Source organism: Lupinus angustifolius, chromosome LG03 (genome assembly GCF_001865875.1).
Source record: "Lupinus angustifolius cultivar Tanjil chromosome LG03, LupAngTanjil_v1.0, whole genome shotgun sequence".
Taxonomy (NCBI): Eukaryota; Viridiplantae; Streptophyta; class Magnoliopsida; order Fabales; family Fabaceae; genus Lupinus; species Lupinus angustifolius.
The window spans coordinates 16,465,951-16,489,737 of NC_032011.1; the positions used below are offsets into that span (position 1 = coordinate 16,465,951).

The 23,787-nt window shown below is 35.4% G+C and overlaps 1 protein-coding gene and 1 long non-coding RNA gene across 4 annotated transcripts in view; both read left to right on the top strand.

The window, feature by feature from the left end:
• Nucleotides 3,564–6,795, top strand: LOC109343539 (imidazoleglycerol-phosphate dehydratase). Of its 2 annotated transcripts, XM_019581891.1 has the most exons (8): nt 3,565–3,880; nt 3,978–4,102; nt 4,484–4,588; nt 4,894–4,986; nt 5,424–5,498; nt 5,654–5,716; nt 5,942–6,051; nt 6,626–6,795. In XM_019581891.1, exons 1-8 carry the CDS (start codon nt 3,652–3,654, stop codon nt 6,651–6,653), a joined length of 828 nt encoding a protein of 275 aa, XP_019437436.1. In that variant the 5' UTR covers nt 3,565–3,651; the 3' UTR covers nt 6,654–6,795. The 2 variants fall into 2 exon arrangements, with proteins under 2 accessions (XP_019437437.1, XP_019437436.1); XM_019581892.1 differs by lacking the exon at nt 6,626–6,795 and having other exon boundaries at nt 3,564–3,880; nt 5,915–6,030.
• The window catches only part of LOC109342589, a 15,668-nt gene continuing 4,593 nt past the window's right edge, over nt 12,713–23,787 (top strand). Inside the window, exons 1-2 of one of the 2 annotated variants that reach the window (XR_002107094.1) lie at nt 12,713–12,888; nt 15,401–15,402. This is a non-coding gene — a long non-coding RNA (uncharacterized LOC109342589). Of the gene's footprint in view, nt 12,889–15,400; nt 15,403–16,425; nt 16,428–23,787 lie in introns of both variants that reach the window. The other variant, XR_002107095.1, reaches the window with a different exon arrangement.

Here is a 23,787-nt window from a genome sequence, read left to right on the forward strand (position 1 = left end):
TATTGCTACAAGTATGTTTGCTATTTGGGCCAAATAGTAATCTTCCTTTAGGTCGATCACTATTCACATAAAATACAAAATACAATTGGCTTGATATTTATATCAGTCACTAATGCTACTCTTGTTTGTAATGGTCAAACATTGATCATAATACTTGTCAAATAATAAATCCTTCTTTGGACTGGTTTATTATTCACATATGCAACCTTATAATAATCACATGTTTACCATCACATGTGTGTATATAATTCGGTCAAATAATAATCTTCAGTTGGACCAATTAATACTCGCTTGAATATATATTAGCACTAGCATTTGACATTTATTATGCACAATTCACAAAAAAAATATCACTTTGGCAACCTCTTGTTTAATAGGTTCACTTAAAATGTCAAACAATTTTATTTTCCAAAAGAAAACTATTTACTTGAGTTTGATTCAACACTTAATCCAAAATATATATTATTTATATCCACATATAAAGACATATATCCACTATAGCATATTGGTAGCATTGCATTATTCTCATCACAAGGATCTGCATTTCAAATTCCAGTGATGGCCCTTTTGAATTTTCTATTAAAAAGATAATATCATTTTATACCATCACAAGATACCTAATACAACATCAATTTCTAGTCTTTGGACATAAAAATTAATTTGTAAGTGGTACTCTCAATGTAATGATCAAATATTAACAATTAGTTCTGTCAAATTGTTTGTAATGGTCAAACATTGATCATAATACTTGTCAAATAATAAATCCTTCTTTGGACTGGTTTATTATTCACATATGCAACCTTATAATAATCACATGTTTACCATCACATGTGTGTATATAATTCGGTCAAATAATAATCTTCAGTTGGACCAATTAATACTCGCTTGAATATATATTAGCACTAGCATTTGACATTTATTATGCACAATTCACAAAAAAAATATCACTTTGGCAACCTCTTGTTTAATAGGTTCACTTAAAATGTCAAACAATTTTATTTTCCAAAAGAAAACTATTTACTTGAGTTTGATTCAACACTTAATCCAAAATATATATTATTTATATCCACATATAAAGACATATATCCACTATAGCATATTGGTAGCATTGCATTATTCTCATCACAAGGATCTGCATTTCAAATTCCAGTGATGGCCCTTTTGAATTTTCTATTAAAAAGATAATATCATTTTATACCTGACCAAACATGGTAGAACACACTGTCCAAACGAAAACATATTTCAACAATAGCAACCCCTTAATAGTGCAATCACCACCAACCAATGCAAAAAAACCATGAAGTCTTGTGATCATTTAAACAAGCAAGTCATGTAATATATATATATATATATATATAATTGTTACATATCTATCATCACATGTATGTTATTATTTGGCGAAATTGTGTCTTCCTTTGGGCCGAACACAATTCGCATAAATAATCTCATACCAGACAAAAAAGAAAACAATATGAGTCCTTTATAAAAAAAATTAGGATCTTATAATTAAAACCTTCAGATTTGATATCTTTTATTATTAACAAATCTAATCACATAATATAATTCCAAATCAAAAAAAGATATATTACATATATATCGACGCAGAAAAATGGATGCAATCTTATATTAAATGCAAATTGGATCCGAATTGAAGAAAGAAATACAAATGCAAATAATTATTGAGATTCCAAATCTAATATGAACATGCATATCTTAAAACATATATGTAACAATATATATATATGTACACTTTCACACATTAACATAATAAATGTATTATTTATATATATATATATATATATATATATATATATTTAAGCATTAACCATAATCATTATGTGTATATATATATATATATATATTAACTTTAATTAGTAATTCGAGACATCACACTAACCTCTCACTGAAAACAATTATATGTGTATATATATGAGTTAAGACATGTTTTTCTTTTATACATATACAATCTAGAATTCATGATCTTGTATATATATATTGCAAATTAAAATGTACATATATACCTATACATAGACTTTAACAAATTGCAAAATTGCAAAGTGACAAAAGTCAATGTTCAACGATAAGACATTAGTGCACATGTAATATACATATTGCATAACAGAGTCATAATACAAATTACTCATTATTCAGATAAGCAGAAGCAGATAAAAATTATCCTCATTATTCATAAATACCTAATTTTCATAACTAATAGTTAAAGTATAAACATCTCCAGATTTAAAATTAGGGTCATAAAAAATTGGGGAAAAACACCTTTAATGGAAAATCATAAAATTTAGAACCTTTGTTGTCATGTCACTTGTTGGAAATTCCTTATAATTGGTGAAATATCAATCTTAGGATCTTGAATCTCATGATTCTCAAACATATATATAAAACAAGGTACAATGTTATAACTGAATTCATGTTCTCTGATCGACTCCTTTGATCTACCTTTCTGATAGAGTTTTGGTATGATGGCCTTCATCAACCAAATCCTTAATACTTTTTGGGACCTTCGTTTTCTCTCTGATGGGGAGATGTGAAATCTGTTTGTGATTTGGTGTATTGGGGACCAAAAGTGTTCTTTATGTGTTAACGTATAGGGTTCTCATTATCCTTAATAGGCCAACCGTTTGGCTATTCATACATTAAGTCCATATCCATTGTCAATTTTAGAAGTCCTATGAGTTGTCAGAAATTATATAATTTGTTTTTAACTCAAAATAAATAACCGATATGATTGTATTAAATATACAATATTCACTTTAATTAAAAATTATAAATTTCTAACAAAATATATCCTCTACTAATTTTTGATGATTACTTATTAGAGGTTAGCAAAATCCTTAAGAAAAATGCAATTCCTCCTAACATTGAATGTTCAGCCCATAAAAAATATTTTAACATCTATAAGTTGCTATCGTTTTTCTTTCAAGATGTACAGAAAATAAAATAAAATATTGTTGGGGACTATTTGTTTAGTATTGTGAGATTTTGTTTTGATTACCCATCCTCATTATCAAACACAACTACCTCCCTATAAATTCAGAATTAGAAAAACATGTATCAAAAAATAAATAAATTTAAAGGTAATAAGTTATCTCTAAATATTTTTTTTAATAGTGGTTACGACAAGAATTCTTAGTTATTCTATTCTTGGAACACATTCTATTCAAATGGTTTTTAAAAAACTATAAATAGGTCTAATTTTGATTAATGTGTCATGATGTCCTAGGAGGGAAAACTTCAATGTAATATATTAAAAAATATACGCATCAATAGTATAAGAGTTTTATATACTATCAATTTATTATTCATTATTAATTTTTAATTATCATTAATTTTTCAAAAAATTAATACAAATAAATGAAATATAATATATTGACTATGTGTAAATTTTTAGACCGAGAACACATAAATATTTCACTCTCATTTAACAATTATGTGATGGCATTAAGGAAGAACACTGATGTTACATACATTCTAAAATGATTCATACTTATTATTTTGGATTTACCTTATTAATAAACAATTCCTCACTATTTAATTAATGTTTTAATTATTGGTTCATATTCACTCACCTCAAAAAATTTGGTTTTCTTAATAATTCACTTACACCGAACCCTCATCCCCTGTTTCACAAACTGAATGGAGCTATATGCACCTCCATGTCTTCCAAAATTCCCTTCTTCTCTGCTTCTGAAATCTAGGGTTAGGGTTTTTCACAAAACACTCAACCCATCATTCCAACCTTTCCAAGCTTCAACCTTTTCAACCAATCTCACCCGAACTCGTAATCCCATAAACATTTCCTATGCTGCTTTGGTGGGAGACACTAACACTTCTACTCCAACAACTTTGCCACTTTCTGACTCAGGTCAATATATTATATCTTTATTCAGATGTTGATTTCAATTTTTATATGATTTTTTATTATTTGAAGTGAATTTGAATGTGTGATTTGTCATTTGTAGGTGCTAGAATTGGAGAGGTGAAAAGGGTCACCAAGGAGACCAATGTATCAGTGAAAATAAACTTGGATGGTTCTGGAGTTGCTGATAGTAGTACTGGAATTCCATTCCTTGATCATATGCTAGATGTTAGTATTTTCAACTCTGTTGTTATACCTCATTGTTGGTGATGCTTTAAATATTTATTTATTTTTGCTTTGTTTTCTTGTTGTTTTCCACCTTTGCTATCTTTTTCAATTGGATTTCTTGCTACAATTGAATGAAAAGGTTGGAAATTTGGAATAAGAGATGAAAGGGGCCAGCCAGGCTATTGTTGGATGAAAAATGGAGTTGTCTATAAAAAAATGTGCCACTGCAGAAAGATTTGCATTGTTAGAATGTTATCATAAATGATGATACTTTTTGTTTTGTGCTTTCTAACTTGAAAACTAAAAGCTAAGGTTGTTGGGGATTAGAAGTGTAAATTGGGCATAAAAGTTATGGAAAATAATTATATTTTTATTTTTCAGCAACTTGCTTCACATGGGTTGTTCGATGTGCATGTTAAGGCTACAGGTGACATACATATCGATGATCATCACACGAATGAAGATGTTGCTCTTGCTATTGGAACGGTATTGCCTACAGCTGCATGAGCTAGCTCTTTCTTTTCTTTTTGGTCTTCTGTATTACACTTCTGGAACTAAAAAATGTTTTTATTGTAATAAATTGAAGATGTTTCTTAAATATTTATGCACAAGTTATTTCTTTACATTTCATTTCATCTGTTCCATAAACAATGGTGTCTAAATGAAACATTTATAATGTTTATTCTAATCTTTTACTAATAGGAATTTGTAATTATGCTATAATTTATTTTATGGCATTCATCTACCATCTTAATAAAACTAAGAGGTTTCTATTACTTGATCCTTTTCAGGCTTTGCTGCAGGCTCTTGGTGATAGGAAGGGTATTAACCGGTTTGGTGACTTCTCTGCTTCACTTGATGAAGCATTAATACATGTTTCACTGGTAATTTGCATAGTTTATACTTTGTAGAAATAATTTTTAATTATTGGTCAAAGGGTCAAATTAACATGTGTGTTGGGGGAAATGTGACCTGTATTTGCTTACAAAATATGGTAATTAGATTAAAGAAACTTCGCTACAATATTTAACTTTTGCATCATATTTGAAATTTGAACTATCATAAATTATCATGATTAATGAGCATCAAGAAATTCTGGCATTACTTAAAGTTCACTTATTGTCTGACTAGGGGGCATCATGAGCTTTGGTATATAGGGCTTGAGGCTCATTCATTAATTCTAGCAGTTCTTATGCACAAGCTTGTTGAATTGAAATTTGAATGTTCCACTGTCCATTATGATCACATTTATATGCTCATTTTTCTACTATTAATTTGTATTATGTACTTCACTATATTTTTCCTCCCTTGTCTTTTCCAGGATTTATCTGGCCGACCGTATCTAGGTTATAATTTGGACATACCTACTCAGAGAGTTGGGACATATGACACTCAGGTAGTGCATGTCTATTTATATACATCATCATCGAGTTTAGAATTTTGTGCATATAGCTTTTAACCTTTGGCCAACCCAGATACTGTTATCATTTGAATCATTTTCCCTTTATTCTTCTATTTACTGATGAAACATCCGGATATCCTCATTTGTAGTTGGTGGAACATTTTTTCCAGTCTTTAGTGAATACCTCTGGTATGACACTTCACATTCGGCAGGTATTAATATGTAGAACCAGAATCTAGTTCTTTTGTAGATGTTATAGATGTTGTAACTGTCCTCTTTGCAGTATTCCATATGAGATGCTCTTTCTATATTCTTCATGTATTGTATATAAATTCAAATTTGAAGTTTTCTGGGGTTTATGATTTTCAAGTTTATGTTTTTTTATTCCGATTTTGAAAACCTTTTAACAGGATATATATGCATTCCTTTGAGCACAGCTTGCTGGAACAAATTCCCATCATATTATTGAGGCAACCTTCAAAGCTTTTGCTAGGGCTCTTCGACAAGCAACAGAGTATGATCCACGTCGTCGTGGAACTGTGCCAAGGTCTGGTATCTTTGAAACTACTTTTTATTTGATACTAAGATTGCAAGAATTAGTTTTTATTCACTATATTATTTTGCTAGTACCCAGAAACCATTTACATTTCCCCCCTTGTTTCTTGATAACAAAATATTCACTCTCCTCTAGTATCACATGTTCAGTTCCTTGTTTATCTTCAAATGATAGAATAATCAATTTCACTTGAAAAGAATGGAAAAAGTCGCCCCTGTTTAAAATCACAATTACAATATCTTCTTGAGATGCAGACTACAATTGTATTATATACAAGGGGGAATAATAGAAATGCTGAGATTGTCATGCTTGATAGGCAGAATACTGTCACGAATTTTCGGAATCTGCGTGCATGTAAAACGGATATGGAAAATGTTTATCTCACACTCTTCTTCCCCACATCTATTTTTACACTTTATAACCAATGAGCAAAAGATGCCGGCTTTGGAAATAACAATGAGAAAAGATAAATGGTTATGAAGTAGTTGTAAAAGGGCACAGGGGGTAAGACGAGTGTGTGAATATCATTAGTCGACTAATATTATCCATCCTTTTGTATGTGCAGTTCAAAAGGGGTCCTCTCACGTAGTTAATAACTTCGGCTTGTATGCATAATCGGATTGAGCTACCAATGTGTCTGGATCTCCATAACTGTTCAAGCATATGCATCCAAAAAGATCCCTGACTCTACAGTAATAGTACTTCGATGCTGCACGTCTGATAATAAATTCAGGTTTCTTGGTCTTTTGTAAACAATATTGTTGTACTTACATTCATTCTGGAAGATAGAAATGATATTATTGTTCTGGTGCTTTTCTTTTTGCTAATAAATTATTTAAGTGGAATACGATTTCTTGTTTATTGTTGTACTGGTCAGATTGTCATCTGCTGATTTTTATCAGAACATAGAATGCATTTTGTGCTGAAACATAGACTATTTTCTTTGCATTATAATGGATAAATAAAACTAGTTTAAAGAAATTGAAAGTTGGCTAATAGAAGAGTATAATAGAGACAAGGATAAGTGTATTTAGAGAGAAAGTAGAAGTGATACATATCTCAACAAATATGATCTTCTAAGCTAGACTCACGTACAGAATCAACATGGCATTAGTCTAGTGGTGTAAGGTCCTGCTAGATCTCCATAAAGACTAAAAAGTCAAATGTTCAATTCCTATGAGTGACACTTGTTGGAAGGACAGTCACGAACCTCGAAAGGGATTAGTTCCTTACCTATAAGGTAAGGGTATACCTTGGTAGTACAAAAAAAGACTCGGACATAAAAATCAAGTCCACACTTGTTAGGACTAATGTTAAATTTATCACACTATTAGCATAATTAGTGAAAAGCTTGAATTATCTTACAATAATTGGCTTTGATATTTCTTATGTTCATCTGGCCAATCAGTTCATGCCTGCAACACCATCTAGTATATTAAGGGTACCCTTTTGTCATATCTTTCATCCCTTTAATGATTCTCCTTTGATCCTTCGAGCATTCACTGATGCAAACTGGTGTCATGATCCTATTGATCACTAACTTACTACAGGATTTTTATGTCTTAATGATTCATTTGTTTCATGGACAATAAGAAGCAATTGTTAGACATTTCAAAAACTTTTAGAGAAACTTTACATTGAGCCTTTAATGGTTCATAAGAACCCTTAATTTAGGATCTTGACATTATGACATTTACATGTGAAAAAAATGTGGTTAAGAAATACCTGGTTCCATTGCTATCCTTTGTTGATGCTTTCTTTGATACTGTTGCCTTTTGTTTTCACCTCTCCTTCTTCCCTTTATGAGTTCCTTGATGATTAGGAACTCAGTTTCCTTCCTTCCACTTTTGACACTGCACTGGATTTCCTTTCTGCAATTCTAATTTCTCTTCTACTTTCTACTAGTTATGTTCGTGGGAAATATCTCAATCATCAACCAAAGGCAGAATAAATATTGCATTTTTCTATCCCACTTAATGCATCAGTTGGAGAAGTTAATATATAGGAAACTTCCCATGAAGTGAGAGGGGAGGGAGTTGACAAAACCCCCTACTAATCTAATCATTTAATTGCCAACCATCATCACATTAGACACTTTCATTCAGATTAGTAACTTTCAAGCACATGAACCACATTGATTATTAAATTAATCTAACAACAATCTCTTATCACTCATTCTAGTATTGAGTATGAATATTTGGCTCTTGTTAAGACCACATTGGAGATTCCCTGGATTTGATGGCTACTTGAAGTTCTTGATGATCCTCAATAGTCATCCATTGATCTGTCTTATTCAAATTGTACACAATGATGTCTTCCATGAAAACACTAAAAACCTTTAGATTTATTGTCATGTTAGTTCTTAGCGCGCTCTTCGAAGTATTCTTCATCTCATCCCTATCGACACTTTAGATCAGCCCATCAATGTGCTCACCAAAGCTAATTGTAGTTGTTACTTCTACACCTTGTCTTCAAACTCAAGTTTATTCTTTCAACACCTTTTCAAAATGTTATTAATATTGTATTGGTCATTAAAATTGGTTAAGGTATTGCTACAGTGATATAATAATTTAATTGGTGATACACTAATTAAACCACATATTGGTTAAATTGGACTGACATACTTATATTTATATATGTATGTAAACCTTTACAAATTGTTTTACATAATAATAACCTAAAGTTACACACAACATACTTAAATCACAAAAACAAAATGGGGGGCTTTGTGCACTAATATTTCCTAGCTTGCTTGGTTGAGGGATTCATGGACCAAATTTCTTAATTCTACCGTGCTCTAATATTTCACCTACTCACGTCTTTCCTAGCTTGCTTAGTTGAGAGATGTATAAACTCTGCACAGCAAAGGGGCATATAAGAAAATATGGAGATCTTAGGTGATTTATGGATCTTGTACAAGATGTCTAAAATCCACAATCAGCTTGTATAGCACTTATTACTTGGAAAACGAATTAAGTCGTGTGAAAAGTGTGCTTTTGACCTACAAATATTGAGTATATATATACTGAATTATTCCTCTCAGAATCTAGTGAGAACAACAAAGATATATGAGTGTGAGAAAAATAGTTCTCAGCCCTTAGATTAAAATTAAGGGCTAAGTTTAGAAGTTCCTTTTAAAATTTAGTTTTTAAGGTTCTTATTCAAATATTAGAACAAATATATTTGTCTTTCTGATTATATATATCCCCGTATATATAAATATGTGAGACATATCTAGTTAGAAAGACAAAGTTAGAATAAAAGCAGTCACTAAGATTAGAAGGTGTTTTTGACATCTTTATTCCTTCTATCCATCTCTATGTATGTGTGTTTCTATCCATCTTCTCCATTACATGTGCATGTCTATTTACCATTTCTAGTTTTGGTGGTACCCTTGTGAGTGAGTCCATCTTCATTTTGCTGCAACCCACCTTATGCCATCATACGTCGTTGTGCCTCGTGTCTCCTTTCCAAAACAACTCACTTCGCACCAATGTGGGAAACTTTCTCCCTTTCCAAAACTTTCTCTCAAGAATCACTCAATGTGCATTCTTATTTGTTTTAATTAAAAAAATATGGTGTATGATGAATTCTTATTTGTATAGCATGATTCCACTGTAGTTATGAACGATTAAAATATTTACAATAGATAAGGGAAAACAATAGATTTTACTTCAAAAGAATTTTAATCAATTGGAAATAGGACATCTAAATTAATTTGATAGGACTGGAAATGCACAAAGGCCCATTCGGTCTAAGCAAAGGCCCTTATGGCTATCTGATTATGTGGTGGTAAAGTAATGAGTGCAATATCTATTTTAATTCATATCGGGCCTTATGTTGTTTAGCCCACTGTAGTTATGAACGATTAAAATATTTACAATAGATAAGGGAAAACAATAGGTTTTACTTCAAAGGAATTTTAATCAATTGGAAATAGGACATCTAAATTAATTTGATAGGACTGGAAATGCACAAAGGCCCATTCGGTCTAAGCAAAGGCCCTTATGGCTATCTGATTATGTGGTGGTAAAGTAATGAGTGCAATATCTATTTTAATTCATATCGGGCCTTATGTTGTTTAGCCCATATCTAGTAGTGGAAACCCTAAAGTCTTTAACTCATGTATTTAATCTTGCTCCAGTTGATACATGGAGGTTATGAATCTTTATGAATTATCTTTTTTCTGCACTTATTTTTCTTATTATTCCTTATCTTAGCTCACTGTTTCCTTCTTCCTTAATCAAGACCTTATCATTTGGTGCTTTCATTCTTGTACTATGCCTCCTAAAACTACTACCAAGGATATTGATGAGTCCTTGTTACAAATCTTTGCTGATAAACTTCATGAACAACAAGAGCAGCAAGATTCCAAACATGTAACTATTACAGAAGCTCTTCACACCATCACTGAAAAATTGGCCAATATTTCAACCTTACCACCTCAACCACCAGATCCCCCACAATTATCCTCAAACCAACCTGGATCCTCCAATATATCAAACCCCAACCCAACAGCCCCTCTACCCCCCATTCCACCTCAACAGCCATCGCCTACCCATTTTCCCAACTATACACATTCTCTTGTTTCCCCGTTTTTCACTCCTAATAACCCTTACATTCGCCCCAACTTTCCCTATATGCCCCCACCCACAACCCAACCAAGACCCCCAAACTACAACTTACTCCTTTTGACGGATCAGAACCCCTAGACTGGCTATTGCAAGCTGAACAATTTTTTCAGCTTTACCAAGTCCCTCCAGATCATCGTCTCCATATCATTTCATTTTATATGAAAGGGGAAGCTTTAAGCTAGTTCAAGTGGGCTTTCCATAACTATACTTTTACTGATTGGGAGAGTTTCACCAGATGCTTGGAGACAAGGTTTGGACCCTCTTGCTATGAAAATCATCAAGCAGAGCTCTTCAAGCTGTGCCAACTGGGCACAATAGCTGAATATCAACGGCAGTTTGAAACGCTCTACAACAGAATTTGGGGTCTATCTCCAGAGGTAATTCTAAACTATTTTATTTCTAGGCTTACGATAGAGATTCGGTGTGAGCTGGCTGTTCTCCGCCCCTCTAATACTGCTGAAGCTTTGGGCCTTGCTAAACTTGTTGAATCTAAAATCAAAGACTCAAAACCCACACAACACAAACCTTTTCGTTACCCAACTGCCCCAAACCAACCTCACCACTTCATCACACCCCGACCCAATACACTGCCTAACCCCCCTCCAACTACACAATCAACTTCACCATCTTTTCCTATACATCGTCTCACTATGGCCCAAATGCAAGAGAGACGTGGCCAAGGTCTTTGTTATAACTGCGATGAAAAGTTTCACAACGGGCACAAATGTCAACACAGACGTTTTTTGTTACTGCTGGACGATGACTTCCAGCCAACATATGACACTCACATTTCCTCTCTAGAAGCTGCAAAGGAGGATCTAATAGCAACAGATGACCTTATACACTTTCAATTATCTGAACAAGCCCTTGAAGGACAACCCTCTCCTAAGACATTGTGATTTCAAGGATCAATCGCAGGCCATCTGCAATTGGAGATCGACCCAACTCCAACATTTCCAGTTATGGTGGGAAATGGTGCTCACATTTATTGTACAGGCTTGTGTTCTAATACACCGGTCAGGATGCAAAACCAGTTGTTTCACATACCACTCTATCTACTGCCAATTAAAGGAGTCGATGTTGTTCTCGGCATTGAATGGTTGCGCACTCTAGGTCCAGTCACTTCTGACTTTGCAATTCCCTCCATGACTTTTAAAGTGGGGAATGACACCATAACCCTCCAAGGATACAATGCCAGTCCCATTTTGCCTTCATCACTTCATCAACTCACCCGCTTCCTAAGCACAGATTCTATTGCTTCTCTTCACACAATAACCTTCCTACCCATCCTACCCTCCCCACAATCAACAAACCACGAAATTAACCCACAAATACAAACTCTTCTTCACCAATATGAGGACATTTTTCAAACCCCACATAGCCTACCCCCAGACCACCCTCATAACCACTCAATTCCATTACTACCGAATTCTGCCCCCATTTCCATTAAACCTTACTGTTATCCTCATTCCCAAAAAGACATTATGACCTCTATGATTCAAGAAACGCTCAACGATGGCGTTATCACACCCAGCAATAGTCCATTTTCATCCCCAGTTTTGCTGGTAAAAAATAAGGACGGGACTTGGCGTTTTTGCGTCGATTATCGGGCTTTAAATGCAATCACAATCCGTGATCGCTTTCCCATTCCGACTATTGAGGAATTGTTGGATGAATTAGGCGGAGCTACCATTTTTTCCAAGATTGATCTCCGTTCTGGTTATCATCAAATTAAAGTGCAAGAACATGATACACACAAAACTGCATTCAGAACTTTTGATGGTCATTACGAGTTTTTGGTTATGCCGTTTGGGCTAACTAATGCTCCCGCCACTTTTCAAGCAGCAATGAACGACCTATTGAGAATGTTTGTTTTGGTGTTCTTTGATGATATTCTAATTCACAGTTCTAATTTGACTGATCATTTAGTGCATCTGAGAATCATATTGGACCTATTAGTTACTAACCAGTTTTATGCCAAGTTATCCAAATGTCAATTTGGCGTTTCTACAGTTGGTTACCTAGGTCACATCATTTCAACCGGGGTTGTTACCCCTGATCCGGATAAAATTCAAGCAATGCTGGAATGGCCAAGGCCACATTCACTCACGACACTCAGGGGATTTTTGGGCCTCACTGGATTCTATCAGAAGTTTGTTAAGCACTACGCCACACTCGCCGCTCCCCTCACCGAGTTGTTAAAATTACAGACATTTACATGGACAAATGAGGCACAGGTCGCCTTCACAGAATTAAAAACAACTATGGCTACCACCCCGGTCCTACAACTACCCAACTTTTCCAAGCCATTTGTTGTGGAAACGGACACTTCCACCGTTGCGATTGGGGCTGTTCTCTCCCAGGAAGGACATCCAGTCGCGTTCTTCAGCAAGAAAATGACTTCTCGGATGCAGCACTCTTCCACATATGTCCGTGAGATGTTTGCGGTGACCGAATCTGTAAAAAAATGGCGTCAATACCTCATCGACAGAAAATACAGGATCAACAAAGCTTGAAACACTTAATGACCCAAGGTCTACACACACCAGAACAACAAAAGTGGGCAACAAAACTCATAGGATTTGACTATGAAATTAAATACAGGACCGGTACCTCTAATAGATTCGTTGACGTCTTGTCCAGGTGCCACAATGAAGATTCAGCCACATGCCACTCCATGTCTTTATCTTTTCCACATATACTGGATCGGATCCGCTCATATTATAGTACCTCGGTGGGTCAACAATTTATCACCAAATTAGAATCAGAAACACCAGGCAGATCAAAATTTCATATTTCTCAAGGACTGGTTTTTTTTCAAAACCGTATCTTCATACCTAGTACAATGGACCTGCGAATGATTTTGTTGAAGGAATTCCATGAAACAGCAATTGGGGGCCACTCTGGATGGAAACCGACTTTGGCTCGTCTTACAACTTCATGCTACTGGCCTGGCATCGCCAAAGATGTTAAGTTGTTTGTTCAACAGTGTGCTGTATGTCAATATAACAAGTACCTACCACAAAAATATCAAGGATTATTACAACCATTAACAGTTCCCGGCAGGGTATGGGAAGAAATATCTATGGACTTTATAACACATTTACCTTCTTCTGAGGGCCATACGATCATCTGGGTTATCGTGGACCGGCTCACCAAGTACGCCCATTTCACTGCTCTACCGACTCGGTTCTCCGCTGAAACCCTTGCTCGGCGTTTTCTGAATGACATTGGCAGGTTACATGGTGTTCCAAAAAGCATCTTTTCTGATCGTGACCCTTTGTTTCTCAGTGGGTTCTAGAAGGAGCTCTTCAAGCTCCTTGGTACTTCCTTATGCTACAACACCGCCTACCACCCTCAGTCCGACGGTCAAACAGAAGTTGTGAACCGTGGAGTCCATACTTACCTTCGGTGTTTCACAGGGTCTCAACCAAACCGGTGGTTTGCTCACCTCCCTCTTGCCGAGTATTGGTACAACAACAACCAGCATTCGACTATTAAAATGACTCCTTTCGAAGCTCTTTATGGAAGAACCCCACCAACAATTCGGGACTACCTTCCTAGATCCGCCACTAACCCACAGATCTAGGAGATCCTGCAAACAAGAACCGAAATGATAATCACACTTAAAAAGCACCTCGTTCATGCCCAACAACGTATGAAAGCACAAGCCGACTCAGGACGAAAAGATATTACCTTTGAGGTAGGTGATTGGGTTCTCCTCCGTCTTTAAGCATATCGGCAACAAACAGTAGCTCAACGCCGCTCCCAAAAACTGTCCCGACGTTTCTTTGGACCATACCGAGTTGTTAGGAGGGTTGGGACGGTGGCTTATGAATTGGAACTTCCACCGGCGTCTCGAATCCACCCCGTGTTCCACGTCTCTCTCCTAAGGCATTTCCACGGTGACCCTCACGTGCACGGGAGAGATACATCCCTAATTGGATTCCAGCGAGACTCCCTAGACCAACCAATCGTGGCACCACTAGACCAACCATGGCGCTCCAGCAGTGTTCAAAACACATCCCTGTTGGAACCTTCAATGGACGACCAGGGTGTGAGCCGTATAGCTCAGAGAGACAAGGCATTGAAGACCCACGATGGGGTTAGAGATGAGGAAGGGAACCCTTTGGGAGAACCAACACAGAACAAAAGTGATGAACGGGTTTTGAATGAGGTGATAAAGGAAGGAGAGAATCAAGGGAATTTTGATTTTGAAAAGGTAAAAGGCATTAAAGGGGGTGTTAAAAATCTGGACACTCTTTTTGAAAGTGTACCTCGTGCACATCACCCGGTTCAAAACGAACCGTTGGATAAGGGAGTTAATTCTGCCTCGTTAGATGCCCTGCACAATTCTGCCCCCTTTTCAGACTTTCCCAAGTCTCGAGGAGCAATTAAGGGAAATTCACAATCCCCAATGCCAAATCACATCTTCCCATCAATTCCAACCAGTTGTGTCCCATTTCCACATAATTATGGCCGTGGTTCTTCATCTTCAAGTGGTCCCCACGCGGTTGACTCTATTTCACACCTTGAGGACAAGTTGTCTTTCCATGGGTTGGGCAATGATAGGACTGGAAATGCACAAAGACCCATTCGGTCTAAGCAAAGGCCCTTATGGCTATCTGATTATGTGGTGGTAAAGTAATGAGTGCAATATCTATTTTAATTCATATCGGGCCTTATGTTGTTTAGCCCATTTCTAGTAGTGGAAACCCTAAAGTGTCTAGCTCATGTATTTAATCTTGCTCTAGCTGATACATGGAGGCTATGAATGTTTATGAATTATCTTTTTTCTGCACTTATTTTTCTTATTATTCCTTATCTTAGCTCACTGTTTCCTTCTTCCTTAATCAAGACCTTATCATAATTCCATATAAGAAAGGTAAAATAATTCTTGCTACTTGCATAAAAGAACAAATATGGTTAGTTAACATTGCTAACAATGTGTATGTTAGAATGTTTGAATGAGAACATTAGAGACTGAGTTTTAAAATAAACTTCTAATTTTAACCCTTAATTTTAATCTAAGGCTGAAAATTATCACTCTCACTCTCATGTAACTTTATTTTTCTCACTAGATTCATCTCCATGTAGGGGATATATCTAGTAAGAAAAATAAATTTATATGAGAGTGAAAGAGTTGAATCCCAATCCCTAGATTAAAATAAAGGACAATATTAGAAGCTCATTTTAAAATTGTGACAAGATATTCCTAAATCCCTTTAACATATACCCTCAATTTTATGGTTTCATTTACTCCTTGCTCACTATCACATCTCTTCAATTCTGGTTACTATATCAAGATGTCTCCTCTATGCTACATCCAACCACGTATCATTATTGAATACGTTTTTGTGCCCTTTGACTATTTTGTATAGTCATAAGCTCACGACAAACAGATCAAAACATGTAACGTATTTTCCTTTTTTCTTATAGTTATCAATTGTTCGAGTACGTGAAAGTAAAATATATTTTTGTTTTTCTCTTTGAAGGTGAAAGTGATTTTTGTGTAAAACAAAGTCTCTCCTTCAAATTCCTCACTCTCACCCACCATCACTTCACATCTCCCTTAATCACCATCATTCATCACTATTCTTTTTTATCTCCTTCTACCCTTTCCAATTCCTTCATTTTCTTCTTCTACACCCTTTTACATATCACCCATCAGAGTCTTCTCTTCCTTACCCTCGCGTCTTTAGCACACAATATCAATGGCGACAAAAAAAAGTCGTTGGTTAGCGACAGAAGAGGCTAACTCCTCTAACGACTAACTTACAATATTGGGAACAATCTAAGTGGTTACTAGGCCAACACTAATAAAGTTGATGTGCCTTCAATACATAGAATCCAATTCTCTAATCTTTATGACCACATCAAATTCAATTCTCTCATGACCACTTATAGCCCAAATTTGTGTTAGTATTTTTTTTTTAAAGATTTGCACATGAAATAAATAGCATTAAAGCAAAGGGGAAATAGCCTCCCAAATTATGGTAGTTTTTTCCATGATTATTATAAAAGGTCTTCCACATTAAATCCTATCATGATAGTTTGAGTAGAAGCATAACTCTCACTATCTCACACTATGACACTTTTTAGGGTTTATCCTGTTTTCCTCATATAGAAAAGCTTCATGAAACCCAAAATTAGGACAATTTTACCCGAGTGTTCGAAAAGAGACAAACAAAAGAAGTTGGGTGACTCCTACACCTCTGTTGTTGTTGGAACTGGTGATGTGGAGCTAAAGTTTATATCTGGGAAGACTCTGATTCTCAAGGATGTAATGCACACTCTAGAAATCTAGTTTTTGGTTTTCTTCTTAATAAGGTTGGTTTTACCTAGACCATAGAAGCGGACTTATATACTTTTACTAGGAATGAGGTATTTGTTGGGAAAGGGTACACCACTGATGGCATGTTTAATTAAAAGATGATATTTCTATGAATAAATTTTTTATTTTGTTTACATGTTGTGTGATTTTAATATTTGGCATTCTAGACTTTGTCATATTAATAAACGTGCAATTTCAAATTTGAGTAGCTTAAGTTTCATTGCAAAGTTATCTAAAAATGATTTTGAAATTTGTGAATCATGCAGTCAAGCGAAAATTTCAAAAAAAACCTCATAAATCAGTGATGCGAGAATCTGAGCTTTTAGATTTAATACACTCAGATATATGTGAATTAGATGGAATGTTAACTAGATATGGTAAACGTTATTTTATCACTTTTATTCATGACGTTTCTGATTTTACTTATGTATATCTTATGAAAAATAAAACCACTAAACATGTTTTCAGTTATATCTAACTGAAATTGAAAATCAACTTAACAAGAAAATAAATAAACTCAGAACCGATAGAGGCACTGAGTATGGCTCTAACATGTTTAATGTTTTTTATTAATAAATGACATTATTCATGAAACAACTACACCATATTCACCTGAAATGAATGGTAAAGCTGAAAGAAAGAATAGAACTTTAACTGAATTAGTTATAGCTATTATGTTAAGTTCCGGTAAAACACCCTCTTGGTGGGGTGAAATTTTATTAACTGTATGTTATGTTCTAAATAGAGTCCCCGAGGCTAAAATAAAAATTTCTCCATATGAAATTATTAAGAATGGACAACCAAACTTGTCTTATTTGAAAACTTAGGGTTGTCTAGCTTATGTCCGGATACCAGACCCCAAGAGAGTTAAACTCGCAAGTAGAGCCTAAGAATGTGTATTCATTGGGTATGTTGTAAACATCAAGGCGTACATGTTTTATGACCTTAATGCAAAAGTGATCATTGAGTCTAATGATGCAGACTTCAATGAAATGAAATTCCCTTTTAAATTGAGGAATAGTGGGACACACCAACTAGTCACATACATGTGATTAGTAATAATGCTAATAACGATGAGTTAGAAATAGAACCTATAAGAAGTAAGAGAGCAAGGACTACTAGAGAGTATGTACCTGACTATATGGTCTATACATTGGAAGAGGATCCATCAACACTCCAAGAAGCTTTAACTTCTTTGGATGCTGATTTGTGGCAAGAGGCATAAATGATGAGATGAATTCTCTAGAGTTTAACAAGACCTGGAATTTAGCTGACTTGCCTCCTGGTTGCAAACCCATCATTTGTAAGTGGATGTTGAAAAGAAACTGAAACATGATGGCACAGTGGATGAATACAAAGCTCGCCTTGTAGCCAAGGATTTCAGGCAAAGGGAGAATGTATATTTCTTCGACACCTTTTCACTTATTACTAGAATAACATCCATTAGAGTACTAATATTGCTCGCTACGATACATAATTTATTAGTACATCAAATGAATATTAAGACTTATTTTTTAAATGGTGATTTGGAAGAAGAAATCTGTATGGAATAACCTGAAGGTTTTGTAATACATGGGCAAGAAAATAAGGTTTTCAAGTTGGATAAGTCGTCGTATGGTCTTAACAAGCACCTAAACAGTGGCATGAAAATTTTAACGACTTAATGGTATCGAATGAGTTTAAGGTGAATAAAAGTGACAAATTCATTTATTACAAATCAGAAAATGACATTTGCACTATCATATGTCTTTATGTATACGACATACTCATATTTGGTTTCAACATTCATATTATGAATAATGTGAAATCATTGTTGTGAAACAACTTTGATATGAAAGACCTTGGAGAGGCAAGTGTAATCCTTGGTATAAAAATTACTAGGTCAAAAGAAGGAATTTCTTTGGATCAATCTCACTATGTGGAAAAGATCCTAAAGAAATATAAATACTTTGACTGTAAAGAAATATAAATACTTTGATTGTAAACCTGTTAGCACACCATATGATCCAAGTGTAAAACTTTTTAGGAACACTGGTGAAGGTGTAAGACAAGTTGAGTATGCTAGCATCATTGGCAGTCTTCGATATGCCAGTGATTACACTAGACCCAATATTGCCTATATTGTGGGATTATTATGCAGGTTTACCAGTAGACCTAGTATGGAGCATTGGCATGCTATAGAAAGGGTAATGAGATACCTCAAGAAAACAATGAATCTTGGGTTATATTACCGAAGGTTTCCAGCTGTCCTAAAAGGATTTAGTGATGTTGATTGGAATACTCTTTCATATGATTCCAAAGCAACCACTGACTATATATTTAACATAGCTGGTGAGGTTGTTTCTTGGAAGTCAAAGAAATAAACTATTTTGGCTCAATCCACTATGGAAGCTGAAATGATAGTACTAGCAATAGCTAGTGAAGAAGCAAGTTGGTTGAGAAGCTTGCTTGCAGAAATTCTCATATGGGAAAAACTTATCTCAGTTATGTTGATCCATTGTGATAGTACCACATCTATTGCAAAAATTCAGAATCGCTTTTATAACGGTAAGAAACGACAAATACGCCATGAGCACAACACTATTAGAGAGTTACTCTCTACAGGAGCTGTTAGAGTGGATCATGTACACACTGAGAATAACTTAGCAGATCATTTGACGAAAGGACTAGCTAGAGAGAAATTCCATAATACTTCTAAGAGTATGGGACTATTGCCCTTAGAACGAGGATCACTCATGATAGTAACCCGACCTAACTGACTAGAGATCCCAAGAAATAGGTTCAATAGGTAATAACAAGTTGTGAAGTGATATGAGAATGAACATGCTATAAAATTATGAGAATCATGATTCCTGCAGCATATGTAAGGATGAGTTAAACTCTTAATGAGACCAATTCTCCAATTGGAGTGGAGTACCTAGGCTACATGAGTACTCTTGATAGACTCACTTATGAGAATGTGGAAGTGGCGGCCGCTTCTTGTGAAATTTTGGGGTAAAAATTTCAAGAGTGTTCACTATACTAGGGTGGACGTGCATGACCTTTAATGCACAAACTTTACATAATACACATTTGAAAAGTTTGTGTTTAGTTTGATGCTGGAGATAGAGTTCAAGACTACGAGTCACTCTAGTAAAATTTGGATCTTATTCACTATGTAAAGGTTCAAGTCGCATGACACCTTTGTTTATGCATAATCTTATTGAGACCACAGAAATTCCCGGAAATCGTTTTTTAATTTCAAGTGAGGAATTGTTGGAATTTGTTTAAAAGTTGATGAGTTTTAATGTGGTTTAAATGCATATTAAAGTGGCCATTAATTGGGATTCTTGAGGATGTAAAATGAAAAAAATCTCCAAGTCGCACATTACTTGGAGGAGGGAAATTGAAAGACTTTATAAGCCTTAAGTTGCAACCTTGGGATGTGCCCAAAGGGGTACAATAAGTTATGTGAGTGGGTGAGAACTCATACAAACAAAACCCCTCCACACACGCGCGCGCACGCACCACCACCACCTCATTCGTCGCCGCCAGGCCGGCTCGGGCTCGGGCTTGGGCCCAACATTCTTTTTAAATAAACATTTATTTATTTTAATTTTTTTGGGGCCTTTTGGGCTTGGACCATGTGTTGACAAGTCAACACACGCATGTAACACGGCTGGGTGGTGATAAAGCCATTGGAGAATCTCGACCATTATGATGGAGTCGTTAGAGGATCATATAGTCGTTTGATTTTTTTCACCTCAGATGAGGGAGTCGTTCAAGGCCTAAGGCTATAAATAGATATCTCATCACATTACCATCCACACCAAGTTGAAGGTGTTTCCCTATCAACTTTTCTTTCTCTCCCCTTGTATTCCGCGGACGCATTTTCGGCAACCTTCTCCCTCTTTCTTTATGTGGCACTTGAGAATTGGTAGAAGCAGCCAAAGTGAGAATTTTGAGAGTTGATATTGGTAATCAGTATTGTGGGAAATGAATTGGCAGAGATAACCATATTGTGGGAATTCGAGAATTGACACTAGTAACCATATTGTGGGTGTATTCGAGAGCGATTCTTATAGTGAAGTAAGACATTGTATAACAGAGAACTAAGTTGTTTTATCATGGGGACGACGTGGTTGATAGTCTGTTTGCACAATTTTAGTAGTACCACGAAACGTCTTAAAGAGAGCGACCTGGTCGTGACTCGGCCAATAATAAGGATTATTTCGTACCATTCAGAATTGTTGCGAGCTATAGTAACAACAATAGAGTTTTCTACGTTTTAACCGCAAAAAATATATGGACGACTCTGGAAGGTTGCATAGGAAAAAATCAGGGTGAAACGTCATTGATTTAATAATCATTCAAAGTGATGAAGAAAAACTCAATACATGACAAGTTTAAGATGGAGTGCAACTCAATGTAATGCTTTGTAATTGAAACATAATTTATGCCAAGGAGATGAATGAGTTTGCATGATTAGATCTTGGAAATGAATTTCCCATACCTGAATTTAGTAAGAATGGTCTTTGCATGAAAGATTGGAAGAGAAGAAGGAAGAAGGAAATGGATTTTTGTGTGTTGGCTCTTGAGTTTGTGTGGCAGATTGCTTCCATCATGCTTATTTATAGAGTGTGGGAAAGTTTATGGGGTGTTTGGTTTGTTGATAAGAAAATAAATCAGCCCAAATTCGGATTAGACAAAGACATATGGGTTAGGTGGAGCATTTGACACTTTTAAGCATTTTCATTGGTTGATTTTGCCCACTAATGTTCCTATATGATACATGGATGTATTTCTTGGATGGTAAGGTACTTTAAGAACTAATAGATAGATATAAAGGTTTTGATAACATTTATATACTTAAAGGATTTATAGAGGCAAATAGAGGTACTTGCAGGCAAAGCAATTTATTGACTCATTGACAAATTTATCGAAAAATTTCTTGAGCTATTATCTAAGACCTATAATTGAAACGATAACTTTATAACTACTTAAAACTTATTAATACCAACATAATATTAATCTAAACAAGTCATATGACCTCTCAAGCTATTTTTGGTAAAGTTCTATTATAATAGATTTTCTCGGTAACATGTAATTCTCATACTTTGAGTATTCCTCAACTATTCCTCAAATCAACATACTTTTTAATTTCCAACCTCTCATTCATAGTTTTACATCTATCATAAATACTAAATTGTGAAATTCCACAATTGAGAGCCCGCTAGACATCTCTATTCCTACTACAAACTCACTATTCAAAATAAACTAACTTATTGCTCAAGAAAAGTTCTATGATAACTCAAAGACATAAGTAGCTTATTATTATTTGAAAAAAATAATAAACATATATGTCTATATACACATAAGGAGAGAGCTAGAAGTGGGATGTTAAAGATTTTAGTGATACTTGAAATATGTTATGACATGAAGTCTCACATTGCCTAGTATTGGAATGAATGTGAGAGATTAATGTTATATATTGGACTCAAGTCCATTGTTCCGCTTTCCTTTGTCCATAATCTGGCATATGGCTATGAGCCACATACCAATTGGCTCATATACCAATTATTGGTGAAGTGGAAACGGTCGTTGTGTAGTGTTAACCATAAACAATCAAATAAATAGTATAAGAATAAATTGAAGGAAAGAAAACAAGAGAAATTATTAACGAAGTTCAATCAATTGTGCCTATATCCCTCAGAGTATTGTGTGGTTGTTTCTTGGAAGTCAAAGAAATAAACTATTTTGGCTCACTAGCATCTTGGTCCATGGCTCTGACCGAGCCAAGGATGGACCAGGCCATGCGCAGGACTCAAGCCACGGGTCTGGGCAAGGCGCCAAAAATGGTCTTGGCATGGAGCCAGACGCATCAGGCTCCATTCCTGACCGAGACAACCCTGACCGGGTTGGGGAACTTGGTGCGCACAGTTATGCACCAGGTGCTGGGCCAGACTGGTCTGGCCAGAAAATCTGACCGAGGCGCATGCGCCTAGCATGCTGCATCAGGCGCTGGGCATGGCCTGACCGAGTCAGGCCTAGTCAATTTAATTAGTATTGATTCATTTTAATTTCTATAATAAATGTGTGAGCTAACTTTTGTCTAACACTTAGTTTAATTAATTTAAGCCTGTTCGTCATAAATCTGCCCATAAAAATTGACCAGAATAAAATTTGGCTCATGAGTAGTTAAAACAAGCCTAAAAGTGTAACTGACACTTTAATGCTTGGACCAACTTAATATTTTCGTGAACCAAACTTATTCTAAAATTGTCTAATATTATTTGGCAGGTAATTAGAGTCTAATATGGCCGTTGGAAGACATTTGCTCGAGGGAATCTTCAAGATGACCGTGGAGAGGCTTAAAGGAGCATTTATGGAGCTTTAAGGCAATGTTTGGACCGTTGGAGCTAAAACCACCTGAGCACAATTCATTCAGAGGCATCCTAAGTCAGTTTTATGACCATTAGAGCAAAGTTGCTCGTGTGGAAATAACATATGGCCGTTTGAGCCTTTATTGGTGCATTAAAGGTGCTTTATGCACATGACTTAGCCGTTGGTAGCCTACCAACTCATCCCAACGGAATCCTATGCTATTTATTCAGCTTGGCAGCCACACAATTAGTCGTGGGAAATTCATTCCTTTCCAAAGGAATCGTATGCCAACATTCAAGTGGAACCGAGGAGCATTAACAAGGCATAAACTCACATTTGCCATGTGCCAAATTGGAAGAATCCTATGAAGACTCATCAAGACTTGCTCGTGAGCAT

Bases quoted from the DNA above. Each gene is read 5' to 3' on its own strand.
- LOC109343539 (XM_019581891.1), top strand. From the start codon at position 3,652: ATGGAGCTATATGCACCTCCATGTCTTCCAAAATTCCCTTCTTCTCTG. The intron at 4,987-5,423 runs GTAATTTGCATA...TGTCTTTTCCAG, and splicing joins CATTAATACATGTTTCACTG to GATTTATCTGGCCGACCGTA. The intron at 5,499-5,653 runs GTAGTGCATGTC...CCTCATTTGTAG, and splicing joins TTGGGACATATGACACTCAG to TTGGTGGAACATTTTTTCCA.